The sequence below is a fragment of the Panthera leo genome, chromosome B2 (assembly GCF_018350215.1).
Source record: "Panthera leo isolate Ple1 chromosome B2, P.leo_Ple1_pat1.1, whole genome shotgun sequence".
Taxonomy (NCBI): domain Eukaryota; kingdom Metazoa; phylum Chordata; class Mammalia; order Carnivora; family Felidae; genus Panthera; species Panthera leo.
Window position 1 is genome coordinate 47055238 of NC_056683.1, and position 19460 is coordinate 47074697.

General features: G+C 36.4%; 1 protein-coding gene and 1 long non-coding RNA gene across 3 annotated transcripts in view; one reads left to right on the forward strand and one right to left on the reverse strand.

Annotated features, from left to right (window-relative positions):
- The window catches only part of LOC122220009 (cysteine-rich secretory protein 2-like), a 26281-nt gene continuing 6821 nt past the window's right edge, over positions 1-19460 (reverse strand). The window contains exons 2-8 of one of the 2 annotated variants that reach the window (XM_042939025.1): positions 16768-16838; positions 11742-11858; positions 10870-10957; positions 5678-5823; positions 5173-5270; positions 3166-3254; positions 1-981 (exon numbers count right to left, since the gene is read on the reverse strand). In XM_042939025.1, coding sequence (XP_042794959.1) covers positions 854-981; positions 3166-3254; positions 5173-5270; positions 5678-5823; positions 10870-10957; positions 11742-11858; positions 16768-16838 — 737 coding nt within the window. In that variant the 3' untranslated portion in view covers positions 1-853. Of the gene's footprint in view, positions 982-3165; positions 3255-5172; positions 5271-5677; positions 5824-10869; positions 10958-11741; positions 11859-16767; positions 16958-19460 lie in introns of those variants that run through there. The other variant, XM_042939024.1, reaches the window with a different exon arrangement.
- The window catches only part of LOC122220011, a 12238-nt gene continuing 9654 nt past the window's right edge, over positions 16877-19460 (forward strand). The window contains exon 1 of the long non-coding RNA XR_006202638.1: positions 16877-17103. This is a non-coding gene — a long non-coding RNA (uncharacterized LOC122220011). The remainder of the gene's footprint in view (positions 17104-19460) is intronic.

Here is a 19460-nt window from a genome sequence, read left to right on the forward strand (position 1 = left end):
AATAAGTAAGTGTTAAAAAAATTTAAATAACATTCAGGAACTGCATTGATGATCTTGAACTTCTCCCTATTTTCTGTTTACCCCATGACTATTCCTGTCCTTGAAATAGTGAATCTTGACACTGGATAAGGATATGAGTCTAATTTGACAGTCCAATCATTGGTATTATCTGGAACGTCCATGAAAAAAATAAAATCAAACATTTAGCAATGGAGTAGAGACACTGGGGGAGGGGTGTCTGAGAAAGAATAACCGGATAATCAAGAGGAGAATTTTCCAAGCATTATGGAGCCAAGAAAAGTGGTTTTTTTAATGCACTTTTTATTTTGGAGTATTTTTAGATTTATAGACATTTTGCTAAGATAGTGCAGAGAATTCCTATATACTCTTCACCCAGTTTCAGTTTCCCCTCATGTTATCATCTTGTATAACCCTAGTACATTTGTCAAGAATAAGAAAGAGACATTACTATCAAAAACAATTCAGACCCTATTCAGATTTCACCACTTTTTCCATTAATGACCTTTTTGTGTTCCAGAATCTGATCTGAGAGACCACGTTCCATTTAGTTCTCATGTTTTCTTAGTCTCCTCTTGTCTGTAATGGTTTCTCAGAATTTCCTTATCGCTCATAATTTTTACATGAGCAACAGATAATCATAGATTATGTAATTTTTTAATCCTTTGATGAAAGAAATTTCTGTAAAATAAAAAGTAGATCCAAGAGAAAAAGACTCCTTATTACGTGGAATCAAGTTTGTAGCCAACATGCTGACAATATCTTTGCTTATGTCACATCTAAGTAGATAGTGTGGCCCTTCTCTACTTAGCCCCCCTCAGTCTGTATTGGGTATTTAATAAATTTTATCTTTACAATAGCAGGAAGCCTTGCAATTGTCCTTGGGAAAACTATGGGCACAGGTTAGTGTTTTCTTCAAATCATTACAGTTTTGATATTTATCTTCATACTTGCAAACATTGGCTGAAATAAAAACAAAGAAATTAGTTCATTATAATTTTCCTATATAGCAGCAACACAAACAATACATTCAATGCAAGTGGGGAGAACACAATTGAAAAAACAAGTTGGCATCATTACACTATGATGTCAAGGGACACATTAATCCACTACTTCTTTTAAAATTTGAGCTTTTTGAAATGTTTCTAAGATGAATTGACCTACTTTTCTTCCTCAGAAAACAAAGTAAAATAAATGTAAATGAGTCTCTAAAATTGCACTGTCCAAAATTGTAGCCTTTAGCCATGAGGTTGTTTAAATTTAAACTTAAATTAATTAAAATTAAATAAAATTAAGAAAATACATTTTCAGGTTATCAGTGACACATGTTACATTCCCAGTGCTCCATGACCAATCTGACTAGTGGCTACTTTACAGGACAGTGCAAAGATTGAACATTTCCATCATTGCAAAAAGTTATATTAGACACTGTTGCTCCATCTAGATGCTAGAGCCACTAGTTTTTCTTTCAAGAATAATAAACCATTATGAGAAGATGTGGATATAAAAATGGGAGGGAATTTTACTACAGTTATGTGACATTTCCACTTTGAAATCCCTCAGTGGCCACAAACTCAATTAATTCTCAAACTAAATTCATCACTTTACCTGCAAACTTGGCATTCCTTTGGAGTCCCTCCCCAACTCCCAACTCAACTCCCCCAGTATCAGAGAAATGAAACTTAACTACTAAATAATTCAAACCAGATACTGGGAATCAATATGAACTCATGGCTCTCTACTTTTTATCAGCACTCAACAAATGCAAGTAACAAACAGTAGCCATCCTACTTCTTTCCTGTCATTCATTACTGTCCATTTCTCTTCATTCATTTTGTCCTAATGCAGTAAAAACATCCATTTGGCTTTTGAACCCATGTTTTCAACAGTCTCCAAGCTGGCTTGAATCCACTTGTTTCTCCATACTACTGCCAGATCTTGATAAAACACAATTCTGACTTCATCACTCTTCTGTTTAAAAATCTTTCAGTTGGTTGTTCATTACTAACAGGATAAATTCCAAACCCATTAACAAATAGTATTCATCAGATGTGTAAGTATTTTATTTAATTGATGTATAGCTTTGATATCATCAATATTCTGAATTGGAGCTATACAATTGAGAATGTATACAGTTTAGTATACTGAGAATGCTACAGTTTAGTCTGGTGAATGCATCTGAAAGGTAAAAATCTCAGGTAATGGGTCAATTATACTATTCATAATAATTTAATGACATATCCCAACCAAACAAAAATACCAACTCTTAGTATTTATATTCATAACAACACTGAAAATGAGATATATGACACTAAATGTAGTCCTTTTTGCCAAAATATTTTTTGGACTTCTGTGAGTTAATATTGCTATACAAGGATTTGATCGACATTTTAAAAATATATAAAAATTACTAACACAAGTGCAAATGGTTATTAAATTAAACTTGATTATTCTAACTATACTATGGGAAAAATGAATTTAGTATAATGAACTCATTGGTGTATAAGAAATGTTTGGTGTCTGGACTGAACCATATCTGTGATCTCATACCTTTATGTTTGTACATATTTTCTCTTTTTAAAATGCAATAATGAAATTTTGCTACAATTACATTAATTTTGACAGGAAAAATATTCAATTACAATGAATATTTTCACAGAAACATTTTTATATATGCCAATAGGTAATGAGTCCAACATAAGCACAAATATACATTGATGGTAGATATTTCTTTAGGTTATATATGGTTACAGGGTTTTAGTTACAAATAAATATAGATACTGGGTTGTGTACATTTTTTGATTAAACACCCTCTGTTGAATATTTTTTGTCTTTTGCATGAAGGAATTGCTTAAGTTGGTTTACAATCAGAAGATTTTCTAATTCTTTTTTTCATGTTTATTTATTTTGAGGGAGAGACAGCGAGAGACAGAGAAAGAGAGAGAGAGAGAGAGAGAGAAACCTGAGCAGGATCCACGCTGTCAGCCTGGCATGGGGCTTGACCTGAGATCATCACCTGAGCCAAAATCAAGAGTCAGATGCTTAACTGACAGAGCCATTCAGGTGCCTGAAATTTCCTAATTATTAAAAAAAAAAGGTCAGTCCATTTTATTAGATGTACTAGCAAGTTAATGACTTCAAACTTACTGCATAGTCCATTGTCACAGTCATAAGGGCAGCTGGCACAAGGCTTTCCTTCTAGGTAGGGTGTATTTATCTTGTTAAGATGATTACCACTGAAATTTGAAATACAAAGTGTCAAACATTTTTCATTTTTCAGTTTAGTTTATGCTACTAGGGTGGCACCTATCACCACAAATACCTGAGTATTTATTCAGTGTTTTTAATCATGTCAAATAACTGAAAAACTAAAATTCCCAAAATGTACTCAGATACCAATGTAAAGTAAGAAAATAACTCACACATTCACTTACTTCCTTGACCATAATCTCCCAGCCTGAGACACTGAAATGGGATAAATGGGGTCTAAAATTTTTGGAGTATATTTCAACATGGCAACATTCTTTCTCACCCAGAAGATGTGGTCAATTGCTAAAGCAATGTATCCCAAGGTGCTGGCTGGTGATAAAACATATTTCTTAGAGAGACAGCAAGTTCCTGGGAAAGAAAGGGTTGCCATAGGGAAAATGCTTAAAGTTACATGTAATTTTACATTTAAAAAAGAAAATATGATAATTTTTAAATATGAACTAGAGAAGGTAAAGCCCAGGATACTTTTGGCCTCTAGATGGGGGTGATGATTTTCAAGTGACTTTTGGTGTGTTGTATTTGGGAGTAGGGGTGACAGGAAGATTTTTGAATGTCTAGAGGTTTTGTGTGTAAGATTTTAATACTTAAAAAAGAGGGAATGTTAGAAAAATGGTTTTATTAACACTAATCGCTAAGGTATATTGGTCTTACAGTAACTAGTCTACCCCTCGTTGGTGAATATTATTCGATTGGCCGTTATTATCTGAAAATACAAGACAGTCAAAATCTCGATCGCTCCAAGTAGGCGGACAACACAAGGCCATGCATCTAAATCTCAGCCCCTGCTCAGAATATACCCGAACGTGTGTGAGCCCCTGGAAAAATATGAAATAGACACAAATATGTTCTGGAAGTTCTCTCACCCCTGCTTTCCCTCATTATTCACTCCAGCTCTCACTTCAGATACCTGGCGTCAGATCCTCCTTACTTATGGCCAGACAGTGACTTTAGATGCATTCTCCTAGGAACTTTTCAATTCTTTCTACTAAACCCTCATAGGTGCTTGCAGGAAAATGACATTGGGAGTCATACTTCTCAAGCGGGAGATCCATATACTTGGGTTATCGACAGTCTCAAAATAAAGCCTGAAGATAGCTTGGTTTTAGGGGTCCCCCTGTCCCCGATGGCAAGAAATTTCAAACATTTAAAGAAATTAAGGTTAACAGATATGTTGAGATTAGATCTTCAGTATATCCACAGAATTTATTCTGGGTAAGTTCAAACATAATCTTTGATGAAAGAACACATTTCCTGCTGCAAGTCAAGACCTTAAAGGATGGTTCATTATGGAGATTTTGTGCAAACTTCTGAAAAACAAGGATTAAGGATGTTCTTCTCTCCTGGACTCTGAAATACATTAAAGACCTCTTCAAAACTTTGAGAGCCAATGAATGAATCATCTGTGATGGTAATAACATAGGCAGCGTTTTAGATAAGCAGGGGTGGGAACATTTTAGCAGAAAGAGCTGAAATCACAATCAGCCATTCCCAGTTTCCCAGTCCACTACCATCCCTTGCTTAACCATCAAGCTGCCACCCTTCTAGAGTATGAAGTTAGTGAGAACTAATGACATCAAATCTACAGAAATGCACACTACCCATGCTCACTGAATAGCTGTGAGCCCAAGAGAAAGGCGACTGAGAGAAAAGATGTCACTCTGTAATTGGGGGAAATAGAGTTTCAGATTTTACACTTGGAACTGAAAACCTGGTGTCTTCTCTGATAAATTGAATGTATCTCAACTTAAAAGGCATTTCCAAAGACACAATTCCTTCTTTTTATTGAAATATTCTTTGTATTGTAGTTTGTTCAATATACGAAAATTTCAAAATATTAAATTGCAGATGGGATTATTGGCATTCAGCTCTAAAGCATATACTTACGCAGGACAATATTGGCAAACATAGTAGTATTTCAGAATATCTTGATTGGGGCAATAGGCAACTCCACATCCAACGTGGTAAGAGGAGTACCAGACAACCTACAAATCCGGAAGGGAACATAGGAGAGTACATGAAAGAGGGAAAATATTGAAAAACAAATAGTAGCAATTGTAAAAGTGAAAAAAAAATGTTACCATTATGGTATTGCCTTGTGGAAATATTTAGTTCAATTATTGAAGCAAATCACACATTTTAAAATGCTGAATTTTCATATACATTCCTCACTTTATGCATCTACAATGTTGGGAAAATACAGTGTGCTTCCCTATGAAGAGTTCTGCCAGCCAAGGAATAAATGACAGCTTTAGATGAAGTACTGGCCAACACCAAGGCTACTAGGTCTACTCACATTCTCACGCAAATTGAACACGGGTTGGTCATAATTTGGAGAAGCTTTCTACATTAGAACATTTGTGGCAGAAGTATTTTAATTTGTTTTCCTTACCTGGGTATAATGTCCAACAACTGCACCAGCAGTCTTTGCTCCCTTACCATAGATAAAATTGTCCTTCTCATCATACCAGCTTTGGATTGGGGCTGACCATGACGTAGGGTGAGATGACATATAGAGATTCTCACCACAGTTTGTACCTAAGGAGAACCAGATCACAATGAAGCAATAAAGCATGCCATGGCAAAAGAAATCAACTAAATGAACACAAAGATGTTGCCTTTCAAACAGTGCCTATGCTTGCCAACTCTTAACACGTAATAAAACAGCTTCTGTCCTTACCAACTATTAAGCTGAATAGAAGACAAATCTGTCTACCATATTGAGGCTGGCCCGAACATGCAAAATTTTGAATAGGTTGAGAAGATCTTATGCTTTAAAAACCCTTCTCCTTTTGGGGTGTCAGAGATGCATTCTTTTCCATGCAAAATTCTTCACATGTGTAATGTTTCCTGTAGTCTCAGCTTTGTATTGTAAGCATGCAAAGGGTAGTGACCAACTTTTATTCTATTTTTAGTTCTTCATGCCCACTCTCACCAGATATTTTTCATATATTGGACCCTGCGTAAATGTTTATGGTATGATTTTTGTGTGAACTTGGAAAAAATGTTCTACAGGCAGTCTTTAAGAGTCCCAATTAAGAGGCAACTGACATCAGGGGAGATGGCAGTTTTCAAAGTTTTTGGATCCTCCCTTAATAAATCAGAATGTCATCAGACCAAATCTTCCTCAGAGAAGTAGGTAAGAAGAGCCTTGCAGAGGGTCACATCAGCAAGATGGTGCAGTAGGAAGCCCTGGATTCTCCTTCCCCCGACAAACACACTGATTCAGCAACAATTCCCAAACAAATTGCTCTTGTGAGAAATCCAAAACTAATTGCAAGGCTTCTATACCCTGGGAGAATATGAACCCAGACAAACTGAAGCCTGTAGGGAAATTAGGACACCTTCTTGCTAGAATGCCTACCCTCAGCACAGTTTCTGCCATATGATCAGGAAGAGATCCCATATCTCCCAGCTTCCCCCAGGGGAAGGAAAGAGTTGGTTCATTTGTCCAGCCCCCCAACCTTTCCTTAAGGAAAACTCCCAGATGGTTGGCTTCTGTCTTGCTAGTCTTGTAGCTCTGATTGTCAGATACAGGCTAGCCATCTGGAGGAAAATGGAGATGGTGGTTGGGACTGGTAGATATCACATCTCCTCCCCATGGCTTAGCACAGAGCAAGCAAATGAAAAATCTTAGCTCTCAGCTTCTTTTTCCTGAGGAAGCAAAGAGTTGATTGGTGTGTCCAATGCTATTTCCCCAGGGCTTCCCAAAAAGCTGACATCTCTCTTGCCAGTCTTGGAGCTCTGATGGCTTTGGCACAGTGTTGCCCCTCTGGAGGGAGAACACAGATGGTGTTTTGTATTGGTAGATGCCATGGCTCCTCTTCAGCTCAGAAAAGAGCAAGTGAACAAACACCACAGCTACCTGGTTCTCCCTGGGGGGTAGGGGTGGGGGAAGAGTTGGTCTGGGTATCCAATGCCACAAACTTTCCAGAGGCTGCCCCAAAGCCTGGCTTCTGACTTGTGTCTCTGAGAATGCGAACTAGACCTAGCATAATCTAGTTCCCTGGGGCAAATGAGAATAGATAGAGGTTTGGGCTGGCAGTAGCCATAGACTCTCTTGGTTCAGCACAGAGTGAGCAGATAAAAAACCCTAGCTCCTAGCCTTTCCATGAGAAAGCAAGAATTGGATGGGATGACTAAATCTCCATCTTTTATGGGGGCTGCCTGAGGAACTGACTAAAGATCTTTTCTGAACACAGTCAACTTGAGCAGACATTTCTCCAAGGAAGATGTACAACCAGCCAACAGGTATATAAATGACTTTGGGTAACATAGATATTTTAACAATATTAATAATTCTCAATGGGCAAAAAAACCCACTCTCTTCAAGAAGTGATGATGAGAAAATTGGACAGCCACATGGAGAAGAGTAACTTTGGACACCTAAATTACACCACACACAAAAATTACCTCAAAATAGATTAAAGACTTAAACATATGACCTGAAATAGTAAAACTCCTAGAAGAAAATATAGGGAAAAAGCTCTTTGACATTGATCTTAGCAATGAATTCCTGAATGTGACACTAAAAATATAAGCAACAAAAGCTAAAATAAATAAGTAGAACTGCACAAAACGAAAAAGCTCTGCAAAATAAAAGAAACAGTCAACAAAGTGAAAAAGCAACCTGTGGAAACAGTGAAAACATTTGCATAGCATATAACTGATAAGGAGTTAACTTTCAAAGTATATAAAGAACTCATATAACCCAATAGCAAAAATTAACCCAATTTAAAAATGGACAGAAGATTTGTTTTTGTTTTGTTTTGTTTTCTGTATATTTTTTATCATTTTTCATTTAGCATTTTATTTATTTTATTTTATTTTAATTAATTAATTAATTTATTTTTCCAATATAGTTAACATATAGTGTTATATTAGTTTCAAGTGTACAATATACTGATTCAACAAGTCCATACATAACCCTGTGCTCATCAAGACAAGTGCCCTCCTTAATCCTTATCCCTTGTTTCACCCATTCCACATCTCCACCCCACGGTAACCATTAGTTTTTTCTCTATAGTTAAGAATCGTTTTTCTTAGTTCGTCTCTCTCTCTTTTTTCCTTTTCTCTTTTTACTTGTTTGTTTTGTTTCTTAAATTCCACATATGAGTGAAATCATATAGTATTTGTCTCTTTGGGACTGATTTTGCTTAGCATTATACTCTTTAGCCCCATCCATGTTGTTGCAAATGGCAAAACTTTTTTATGGCTGAATTATATATATATATATTTTTTTTTTCTTTTCTTTGCACATTCATCTATCAATGGACACTTGGGCTGCTTCCATAATTTGACTATTGTAAATAATGCTGCTATAAACATAGGAATGTATGTATCCCTTTGAATTAGCGTTTTTGTAGTTTTTAGGTAAACAGCCAGTAGTGCAGTTACCGGATTACAAAGTAGTTTTATTTTTAACTTTCAAGGAACTTTCATACTGTTTTCCACAGTGGCTGCACTACTTTGCATTCCCAACAGTGCACAGGGTTTACTTTTTCCCACATCCTCTCCAACACTTGTTGTTTCTTGTGTTTTTTATTTTAGCTATTCTGATGGGTGTGAGGTGATGTCTTGCATTTCTCTGATGATGAGTGATGTTGAGCATCTTTTCATGTGTCTGTTGGCCATCTGTATGTCTTCTTTGGAAAAGTGTCTCTTCATGTTTTCTGCCCATTTTTTGAGCAGAAGACATGAACAGACTTTTCTCCAAAGAAGGCATACAGATGACTAACATGTATGTGAAAAGGTGTTCAACATTACTAATCATCACAAAAATGTAAATCAAAATCATGAGATATCACCTTACATCTGTCAGAGTGTCTATTATCAAAAAAACAAAAGACAGCAAGTAATGGTAGGGATGTAGAGAAAGTGGAATCATAAACACTGCTGGTGAGAATGAAAAATAGTGTGGTTGCTGTGGAAAACAATATGAAGGTTCCTCAAAAAATTGAATGTAGAACTACAAAATGATCCAGCAACACCACTTCTTGAGTATTAAAGAATTGAAATCAGGATCTTGAAGAGATATTAGCACACTCATGTTCATTGCAACACTATTTACAATAGCCAATATTTGGAAACAATCTAAATGTCCATGGACAAAGGAATGGATGACAAGATGAGATATATACATACAATGGAATATCATTCATCTTTAAAAAAGGAAGACGTTTTGCAACATGTGATAACATGGGTGAACCTTGAGGACATTATGCTAAGTGAAATATGCAGTCACAGATAGACAACTACAAGCATGAATACATTTATATGAAGTATCTAAAAGAGTCAAATTCATAGAATCAAAGAGTGCAATGGTAGTGGCTGGGGATGAGGGAAAAGAGAAATGGGAAGTTACTAATCAATAAATTTCAGGTAAGCAAGGTGAATAAATTCTAGCTATCTGCTGTACAACATTGTACCTGAAGTCAACAGCATTGTACAGTACACTTAAAAATTTGTCAAGAATGTAGGTCTCATGTTAAGTGTTCTTACTACAATAGAATTTTTAAAAAAGCACTGTTGCTGTAATAAAATTAATTTAGAAAAAGAATGAAATGCCTTGAAGCCCAGAAACATTTTCCTATCATTTCAGGCCTCACTTAATATTTACATTTTGGTGGATTAAAATATAATGTTTACATGCTGCTTAAAGAGAGTGTAAAATATTCTTGGGAATTTTCTTTAATATGGAAGGAAAGAAACTAAGAATCTAACAGAACTTGATGTTAAGACCATTTGTTTTAAGCTTCTACTGAATGTAGTTACCTAATTTCATTATAATTTTGGCATCAGCAATATAAATAACAGTAGTTCTACTGAAGTTACAAGTAATTATTCACTACTTTCCAATTGGGTTTGCCTGTCATGCTTAATAATGTAAATAAATATTTTATGAATAATTTATGCACAGAAGTTTTCTCCAATAGTTTTTCTAATTCTTGAAATTATGTATATATTTGCATATAACATTATTCTATGCATTACAGGTACACAGTCTATATAAAGTACTTGACTATCAAAAACTAAAAACTGAATCAACATACACAAAATATTAATCATGATTTAAAAAGTTTAGGTATGTTTACAGCAAAATTCAGGAAAAGTTCAACATAATCCAGTATATTTTATGAATGCAAAATGAGGACATATCAAAACACCAAACAGCTACACAATATCACAAAAAAGGGCAGTGGATCCGAGATCAATAAGCCTGCCCAAAGCATGAAACTCTCCAGTAAGGACACTTCAGATTGTGTCTTGGGGAAGTCATTCCTCCCCTGTCCTTATCTTATAATTTCTAAAATTGGAGAAATGATGATTCATGACCTGTTTATTCATGAGCTGGTTCAGAGTGATACATGAAGTATTGCTTCAGAAATTCTTGGCATAATGCAATCAACAAGCCCAAAATGGTATCTATAATGATCCCTCCCTATACAGATACTTTGATTTTAAAAAGAGCAACATTTATTCACTAAGTCTTCTTTCAGCATCCCTGAATGTCCCATTCTATTTGATTTTTCTAATATTATTTTATTATTCATTTATTCCACAGATATTTGCTCATTTACATACTGGTTTTTCGGTCCTTTGCATTGCTGTGTTCTAAAGTGCACTTGTTTGCCCATTTTTGGGCATTTGCTGCTGCTTCTCTGCTCCATTCCTAAATGTCACAAGAAAAAAAAATGCACTTAAAGATTCAACTCCAATAGAGCATATGCTTTATAGTCTGATTGGTAGACTGATTTGCACTATTTTAAAAGCTTCTATAGATATATTATGTAATTGTCTTTGGTATGAAGGATCTTTTTGTTAGTTGTGTGTGTGTGTTTATGGGCCCCAGTGCCAATTTCCACGTGAAAAGAAGTTCATAAATGATGTGTCTAGTGAGAGAAATACCTAATACAATAACACTGACAATTTATGATAGGAGAGGAAACACACCTAGGATTTTTAGTAATAGTGCCACTCTAAATACTCATCAAATATATTGAAGCATTTAAATTATACTTCAATAGTAATAAACTGGCCTAGATTATTCCCAATTCCACTTACAGCCCATTGCATTCAAATGGGAGAGATCTAGCTTTTATGGATTATGCCTTGGAAAGTGGACTGTTATTTACTCTTAATGGCACTGATTTTGAAGGAAAGGGGACTCCTTTATTTTAGACTAGGGAAGACAGTGAACAAAAAGTGTAATGGCTTCACATTTGATGTCTGAAGATTTGGCTTCTAATTTTGCCTTCCCAACCTAATAGCCCTTGACAAATTATTTAACCGTATAAAGGAAAATTAATTTCTGTCCTGTCCATAACACAGCTCAAATGAAATAGCAAAATAGAAGCAAAATTATGTAAGCACAAGGTACTTAAGAGATGTCAGTTACCAGCTCCCTGCTCTTATCGTGACTTTTCACATCACTAGCCTTTATCACTGCCTCTTACCATCTTTAGCATGTTGCTGGCAGGTGGAGAGACTGATCTCCTTAGTTCATTGTGTTTATCTACAATCTCTTTTTGGACTTGTATTCGAGTAGTTGACAAAGCAGCAAAGGATGGATCCTAAAGAGAAATAAAATTATGGTTACCATTTTAAGATTTGTTAAAATTGGTCCCTCAGCCCTTGGACAGCTTTGAGGTGCCCAGCTGCGGAAGGCTTTTCCTGGAGTTCACCTCCCTGTTTGACTGCCAGAAAGCCATGCAGGGCCTGAAGGGTCGCAAGTTTGCCAACAGAGTGGTTGTCACAAAATACTGTGGTCCCGACTCCTACCACCTCCCCCCCTCCCCAGGACTTCTGGTAGAAGTGGAGGGGGAGGGTGGGGGCAGGGCTGTCTGGGGGCTGCTCCCCCCCCCCACTCCTCCCCTTTCCCCCTCTGAAGAAGTTGGGCAGAGCAGTGAAGCTGAATGACAGCTAGCAGCAACTTAAGTGGCAGCAATTAGGGTGGGGGTGAGGTGTGGGTGGGGAGGGGAATAAGGAAGTCTGCACACAGGCCCGCACAGACACATGCATTCACAGACATAGAGGGAAGGAGTTAGGATGGGGAGGGGGTTCACAGCAGGGCGGTAGGACCCCCATAGTCCCTCCTCATAACAGCCTCTCCTCCCTTTTACTCTCTTTCTCCCTTTCCCCACTGTAGAAACATAGTGTGTTTATGATTTGTGGCCAAACTATTTTGATAAACTTTTTTTTTAATGTTTATTTATTTTTGAGAGAGAGAGAGAGCATGAGCAGGGAAGAGGCAGAGAGAGAGGGAGACAGAATCTGAAGCAGGATCCAGGCTCCAAGCTGTCAGCACAGAACCCTACGCTGGGCTTGAACCCACCAACTGTGAGATCATGACTTGAACCAAAGTTGGACACTCTAGGCACCCCACATAGCCAAACTATTTTGATTTTTTTTGTCCAACCCCCAGTGCCCTGCCTTCTCCCTAACTGGGTCCACAGCCCCCATTCTCTTGGCCTCTGGTTCTCTCCCCGGTGCCTACCCTCCTCCGTTTCTTATGTAGTTGATTCTGTCCTTAGTCTCCCTGACCGGCTCCCCAGCCCAGTGGCCTCCTCCCTTTCCTCTATGTGGCGATTTCATATTTCCTCAGATGAATTTGCTTGTTAAACATTTTGTTGTATTTTACTTTTAAAAAATTGCATTGAAGAGTAAATATTAATTCCAGGGAGCAATGATCACTTTAGAAGCATTCAGTTCAAGCCAATAGTAGTTACTAAGCATTGCCAATGAACCTGAGCCAAAACTGTGACAAATAAAAAAAAGCAGTTTAAAGCTTTGAGAATAGTAATGGAGTTCGGAGCATGACAAATTAGAATATTCTCTGAGGCCACAGATGTCAATTTCTAGTTTCAAGGGAACTCTTAATGTGCTGCTTCTATCCATATGAGTGATAATATTTTATAACCATAAAGGTACACAATGGAAACATTAAGACACCTTGATTCACATTTGATCAGGCTGCAGCAGGTGGGATGAGAGTGGAGCTCAAGATTCATCCTAGACTTTAAGGAAATTTTGACCTGACATGTCCTGTATTTAGAGAAATAATGTATTTAGAATGTATTTGGAGAAAGAATGTTCAGATTCAAAGTTTATTCAATATTCTAGTAAGGGGCGACTGGGTGGCTCAGTTGGTTAAGCCACCAACTGTTGATTTCAGCTCAGCTCATGATCTCATGGTTTGTGGTTTCAAGCCCTACATCTTTGGGCTCAGCAATGACAATGCAGAGCCTTCTTAAGATTCTCTTTCTCTCCACCCCTCCCCTGCTTAAGCTCTTGCACCTGGTCTCTCTCTCTCTCTCTCAAAATAAATAAACTTAAAAATTTTTTAAGTTAAAAAAATTTTAAAGTACTTAAAATACTCTAGTAAAATCATTCTTCCTGTTATGATATGTATTATGATCTACTTTATTATGATCTGATTTCATGGGGTCACTCAAAAGATAATTTTGCAACATCAAAAAATTTCCAAGGCCATTTAGAGGGAGCAAAGTCATCTAATTAATGGGCCATTGCTGATTCTGTTCCTTTTTAGTAACAGAATAAAGTATTATATCAGCTGCTGAAATTTTTGGTATATTTTATCATTGTACGTGTGTATGTGTGTGTGGGGTTGTGTCTAGCCTAGGGTAGGTGAGTTGTTCCCACAGGTTAAGATAATTGATGACTTAAATTAATACATGAGTGTTTTGTTGTATGAATATGAGTAAGAGTTTGAAGTCAAAGTCTAAACAGACAGGGCCCTTTGTTGATTTTACCTGACACACTGGGGTAAGTTATTCTCTCCTACCCCAATAATGAGTTCCCTCAAAGCCCTCCAAATAATGTAAGTTTAGGTTTAGCCATGTTTATCGCCACTATTTATTTATGCATCCATTTCCCCTGCTTGTTTGTATGTTCCTAAGGCAGGAACCAATAGTGAATGCCATTGTACCCACAGATGTGGCACATTCGCAGCTACTAACTCCTAAGCTAGAAAGGATGCGCATGTGAAATATTAACAGTGACCAACCTCTGCTTTACACAAAAGCATAAAATAACATCCTTGGATATTTCCTATTGACCCTCAAAAACCTGCTTAAGAGAATTTCATTTCAAAATACCTTGGATATTTCCTATTGACCCTCAAAAACCTGCTTAAGAGAATTTCATTTCAAAATAAATAAAAATTTGGCCCCTGCGAAAGAAGTCATTATTTCCTCCTCCATATCCTATATTGCTTTGTATAGATATAAATCCTACTGAAGACGTGTCTTTGTCATTGTTGTTTTTAAATGAGTTTCAAGAGAGCTTTTATTAGGTAACAGGAAATATGAAGAGTGTTGAACATAAAATAGATCTAACATGGTATCTATCTATTGATCCTTAAAAAGTTTATTTTGATAGACTATATGACATAAATAATAAAATAATTACATATATTTCAGTTACATTGTAACTAAAATGATAGGTGGATTCTGCTAGATATACAAAAAAACAAAGGGTGAATTCTTGATTGAGGCTAGGAAAACTTTGTAAAAGATGGTCTGGATTGGGGTTATAAAGGATGATTAGTGTTTTCTAGCATTCTTGAGAAGGGGCAGAAAGTATGTAGAGAATCTGATTAGCTAACGGTAAGTGGTGCAAAAGAGCAAAATATCTCTCCTTTAAATAATTTCAAAAATGAAGACCAGGAGATGGACCAGAAAGATAACAGAGGGGCAGTAAGGACCATGAAAAAATCTTTAAGAAAGAGACTGGGGAGAAAGCAAACTTTTTGACTGAAGACCGAGGTGATGAGCAAATTATCTTCAGACTGAAAATTAATTGTGGTAATATAATGACTGTATTTCTGAATGCCATGTGAGTTTTGACCTAGTGTCTGAACTCTTTGATCTGAGGATCCCTAGCTGTTCTCGTATGCTCAGAGTTAACAAAGAATACACAAACAGACAGCAGTGACAGACTTTTTCTGATCAGAAGATAGACACATTGTATAAGCACCTACACGCTAAGTACTTAAAAGAATGATTCATCCTGTTCTTAGGATTATTAAAGGGCATCAGTGTATTAGAAATAATTAGAGCAGCTTAGGGGTGCCTGGGTGGCTCAGTCAGTTGAGCATCTGACTTTGGCTCAGGTCATGATCTTGCGGTTTGTAGGCTCGAGCCCTGCATTGGGCTCTGTGCTGACAGCTCAGAGCCTGGAGCCTTCTTCAGATTCTGTGTCTCCCTCTCTCTGCCTCTCGGCTGCTCATACTCTTTCTCTCTCTTAAATAAATAAACATTTGACAATAAATTATATTAAAAAAAGGAAGATGAAAAAATTTTTTAAAGGAATAATTAGAGCATCTTATTCTTTACGTACTAATTTAAGACCATGAAAAAAAAATCCAAATACTTAATATCACTAGTAAACTTTCTTTTTTTAAATTTAAAAATAGGTATAATTATTATCATACAGTAACTATGAAAATAAATGTGGTGAAGTATGTGAAGAAGTTTTGCTAATCTGAGATTATATAATATATAAATATATTGTTAATTTTCTGTGAAAATCACATTGTAATGAATTAAATAAAAGGAAATCAAAAAAGATATTTGGACAGCTTTTAAACCTGTGGATCATTGCTTTCAATAGAAATATAATTACAGTATCAAACTTATACAAAAAATTGTTTTTGTTTGTTTATGTTGAGAGAGAGAGCGAGCAGAGGAGGGGCAGAGAGAGAGGGAGACAAAAAATCCCAAGCAGGCTCTGCTCTGTCAGCTCAGAGACCAACGCAGAGCTTGAACTCATGAACTGTGGTGAGATCATGACCTGAGCTGAAACCAAGAGTTGGATGCTTAACTGGTTGAGCCACCCAGGCACACCCAAAAATTTTTTTTAAGAGAGAGAGAGAAAGAGAGAGGGAGAGGGCCAGAGGGAGAGAGAAGGAGAGAAAGTCTTAAGTGGCTTCACGCCCATGATGGAGCCCGATGCAGGGCTTGATTTCATGGCTATGAGATCATGACCTGAGCTGAAACGCAGTCAACCACTTAACTGACTGACCCACCCAGGTGCCCTGTATCAAACATAATTTTAATTTCTGGGTGGCCACTTTGAAAAGGAAAAAAATAAACAGATCAAATAACATATTTATTTAATAGATTCAAAATATTATGCTTTCATCATGAAATCAATTTTAAAATTATTAATGAAATATTTTGACTTTTTTTTTTTTACTAAGTATTGAATTCTCCATGTGTTTATGCAGATCTCAGTCCCAATCGTCTGTATTTCTAGTGTTCAATACCCTCACGTGGCTAGAGGCTACAGCTCGTCATCACAGCCTTAAAATTAACTGTGTTAAGTACTCGAGCAACGGATGAGTACTTTGTGATGTACCAGACACTGTAATACTTTTCAGTTTTGCAAACTGATCTAATAGCTTGCTATTCCTCAGAGTTGCTTCAATCGTTCTGAAAATATTTTTAACCTTGACCGTACCTGTCCATTTGCAGGAAAGAATGGAAGCAACACAAGAGCCAGGAACAGCAACTCCAGGAATAAGGCCATGGCTGGGGGAGGAAAAAAAGAAAAAAAAAAAAAAAACACAAAGGGAACAAAGACCTGCATTAGAATGTTTAGTGCATGAACTTTTGAGGAATATAGGAAAACAAAACAAAACAAAACAAAACAAAACAAAACAAAACAATGTAATGATCTCAGTTATTCCAAGTTCATTAATAATATAACAAGAGAAGATTTGTTACAAGATGCCAATAGAATGATAATGGATGCACCCAGAAGCAGCCCCTCATAGGATGTAAAGAACAAAAGGAGGTACTCGGTTGAAGCCTTTGAAGTACACCTATAAATGTGAAGTGCATCTACATACTACCCTATTTTACCCTAGTTCCACAGTCTTGTCTATGTAGCTCTTCCCTTCGGATTCTAGGAATGGCTTCTTCACATTGCCTACTGAGGAGAAGTATTAGCTCCCAACTGTTAGCAATACTGGGATACCACTGGAATAGTCCTTGCTGGTTTCCTTAAATCCTTCTTAATCCTTCATAAATATACCCTCATTAAGATCTCTTCAAATTACTAGTTATCATGTGCCATTTCTTTCCTGTCATGAATCTGGCTCATGTATTTGACATTACTAGAACCCTAGGTAAATCCACTGAGAAGGAAGTGCTTTTCTTTAATACTTTCAACTACACCAATGTAGCCAGTGTCCTGATTCATTCCCATTCAAACCTTTCACTATTACAATGCCTCAAATTCTAAAAAAGGCAACATTCTCCTTCTGTATCTAAAAACAGAAGGTAGATTTCTCACTTTTAAGATTAAATTACAATCTGTACTGATGCCCTTAATAGGTTCACATCCTTTGCCTCACTAATTTAACTTCTTGGAATCCTGAAGAAATAATAATGTATACTGGAAAAACTTTAGGCATACATTTTTATTACATTAATATTTATAAGGATAAAAACCTTACAATTTACTACATGCTCAATAGCAGGGAGATAAAATGCCCAAATAAATTAGAATACATTCTCTTGTTGGAGTATATTAGACATAACAGTTATGTCTCTGATGGTGTTATAACAAAAACAATGCTTATGCTTCAAAGTTAAAAAATGGTATATGGGAAATTCTTAGCTTCTGTTATGGATGAATGTTTGTGCCCTCCCAAAATTCATATGTGGAAGCCATTGTGGCTATATTTGTATTTGGGTTTCTAAGAAAGTAGTTAAGATTAAATGAGGTAATAAGAATGAACCCTGATCCAATGAGGTTAGCGTACATATAGGGAGAGATACCAGAGCCCTCTCCCCACCCCCACTTCCTGTTTCTCATATTCACACATACAAGAAGATTCTATGTGAGAACATAGTGAGAAGGTGGCTGTCTGCAAGTCAAGAAGAGAAGTCTCATCAGAAATTGACTATACTGTCACCTTGGTCTCAGACTTTGAACCTCCATAACTGTGAGAAAACAAATTTCTGAAGCCACCCAGTCTGTGGTATTTTGTTATGGCAGCCCAAGAAGTCTCACACACATTCCCATATTTGGTATTTGAGGGTTAGGTTATTTCTGAGTGAGTTTGAAGGTCCATAAAATATGGTAATTTGAAATCTTCTGGAGCTACAGATTTGCATTCAGGTGCCCATGTGTGAGGAAGACACTGAGAGATCTGGTTACCTCTGACTCCCATCCAGCATCCATATCTCAATGAGCCTTGCTTTGCTCATGGATCTATGACAAAAAGCATGTCACAGGTATTTTGGAGTAGTTTTAAGGTAAGAGAAGAAATTTTATTGCATGGTCATATTGACAATCTTGATATGTAGGGAGATTTGGGAATGCTTACATTATTACTCTCCTGAAGTAACAGAAATAGGATCTCATCCCCTTCTCCCACAAAATAATTATCAGACAAAGAACAAATGAGATTAAACAGAAATACAAGAGAATTAGTTTATCTTCACGTGGTGAGACATTCTTTTTTGCATTTTCTATAATAAGTCTGTGTTACTGTAATTACTGTAATTAGAAAAAGAAGAAGATTATTAACTCTTTGGAAAGTGTGTCTGACTTTGTCAAGCCTATTAGTTGTTTTTCTTTTGCAACCTGGTGTAGCTAACAGTTTAGGCATTATGACAATCATGTAAGAGAACAGAGGCACAGAAGCATAAGTGACCTCCCAACAGCACTATTGCCAGTTAGAGTGTAGCTGGGACAGAACCCAAGATTTCTTTTAGCCTCAATATCTATTTCCCACTAAACTGTATTATACTTTTTGGAGGCCTGGGGTTCCTGGTAAGAATGAAAGCATTTAATGAATCTTCTTCCTTGACAAAAAATATTCATGCATTACTATAAAGCTTTTCCCGGCTGTTAAATAGCTGGTAGATTACTAAACACATTTGAAAAGATTAGAAAAAAAATACACAATATTAACAAGTTAATCCTCTACTATTGTCCCTCAAATATGAGATAAAACTCCTAAAACTTAAAGAGCTCAAGTAATTTTCTTAGGATATGCATCTATCAATTTTCTTAGGATATGCATCTCGTGTTGAAAATATGCCTCATTATGATAACCTTTAGATATGTAACTTTGTTAAAATAATGGAGAAGTTTGTTGGCATTTTAATGAAGTATTTTTTTATTTAATGAAGTATTTA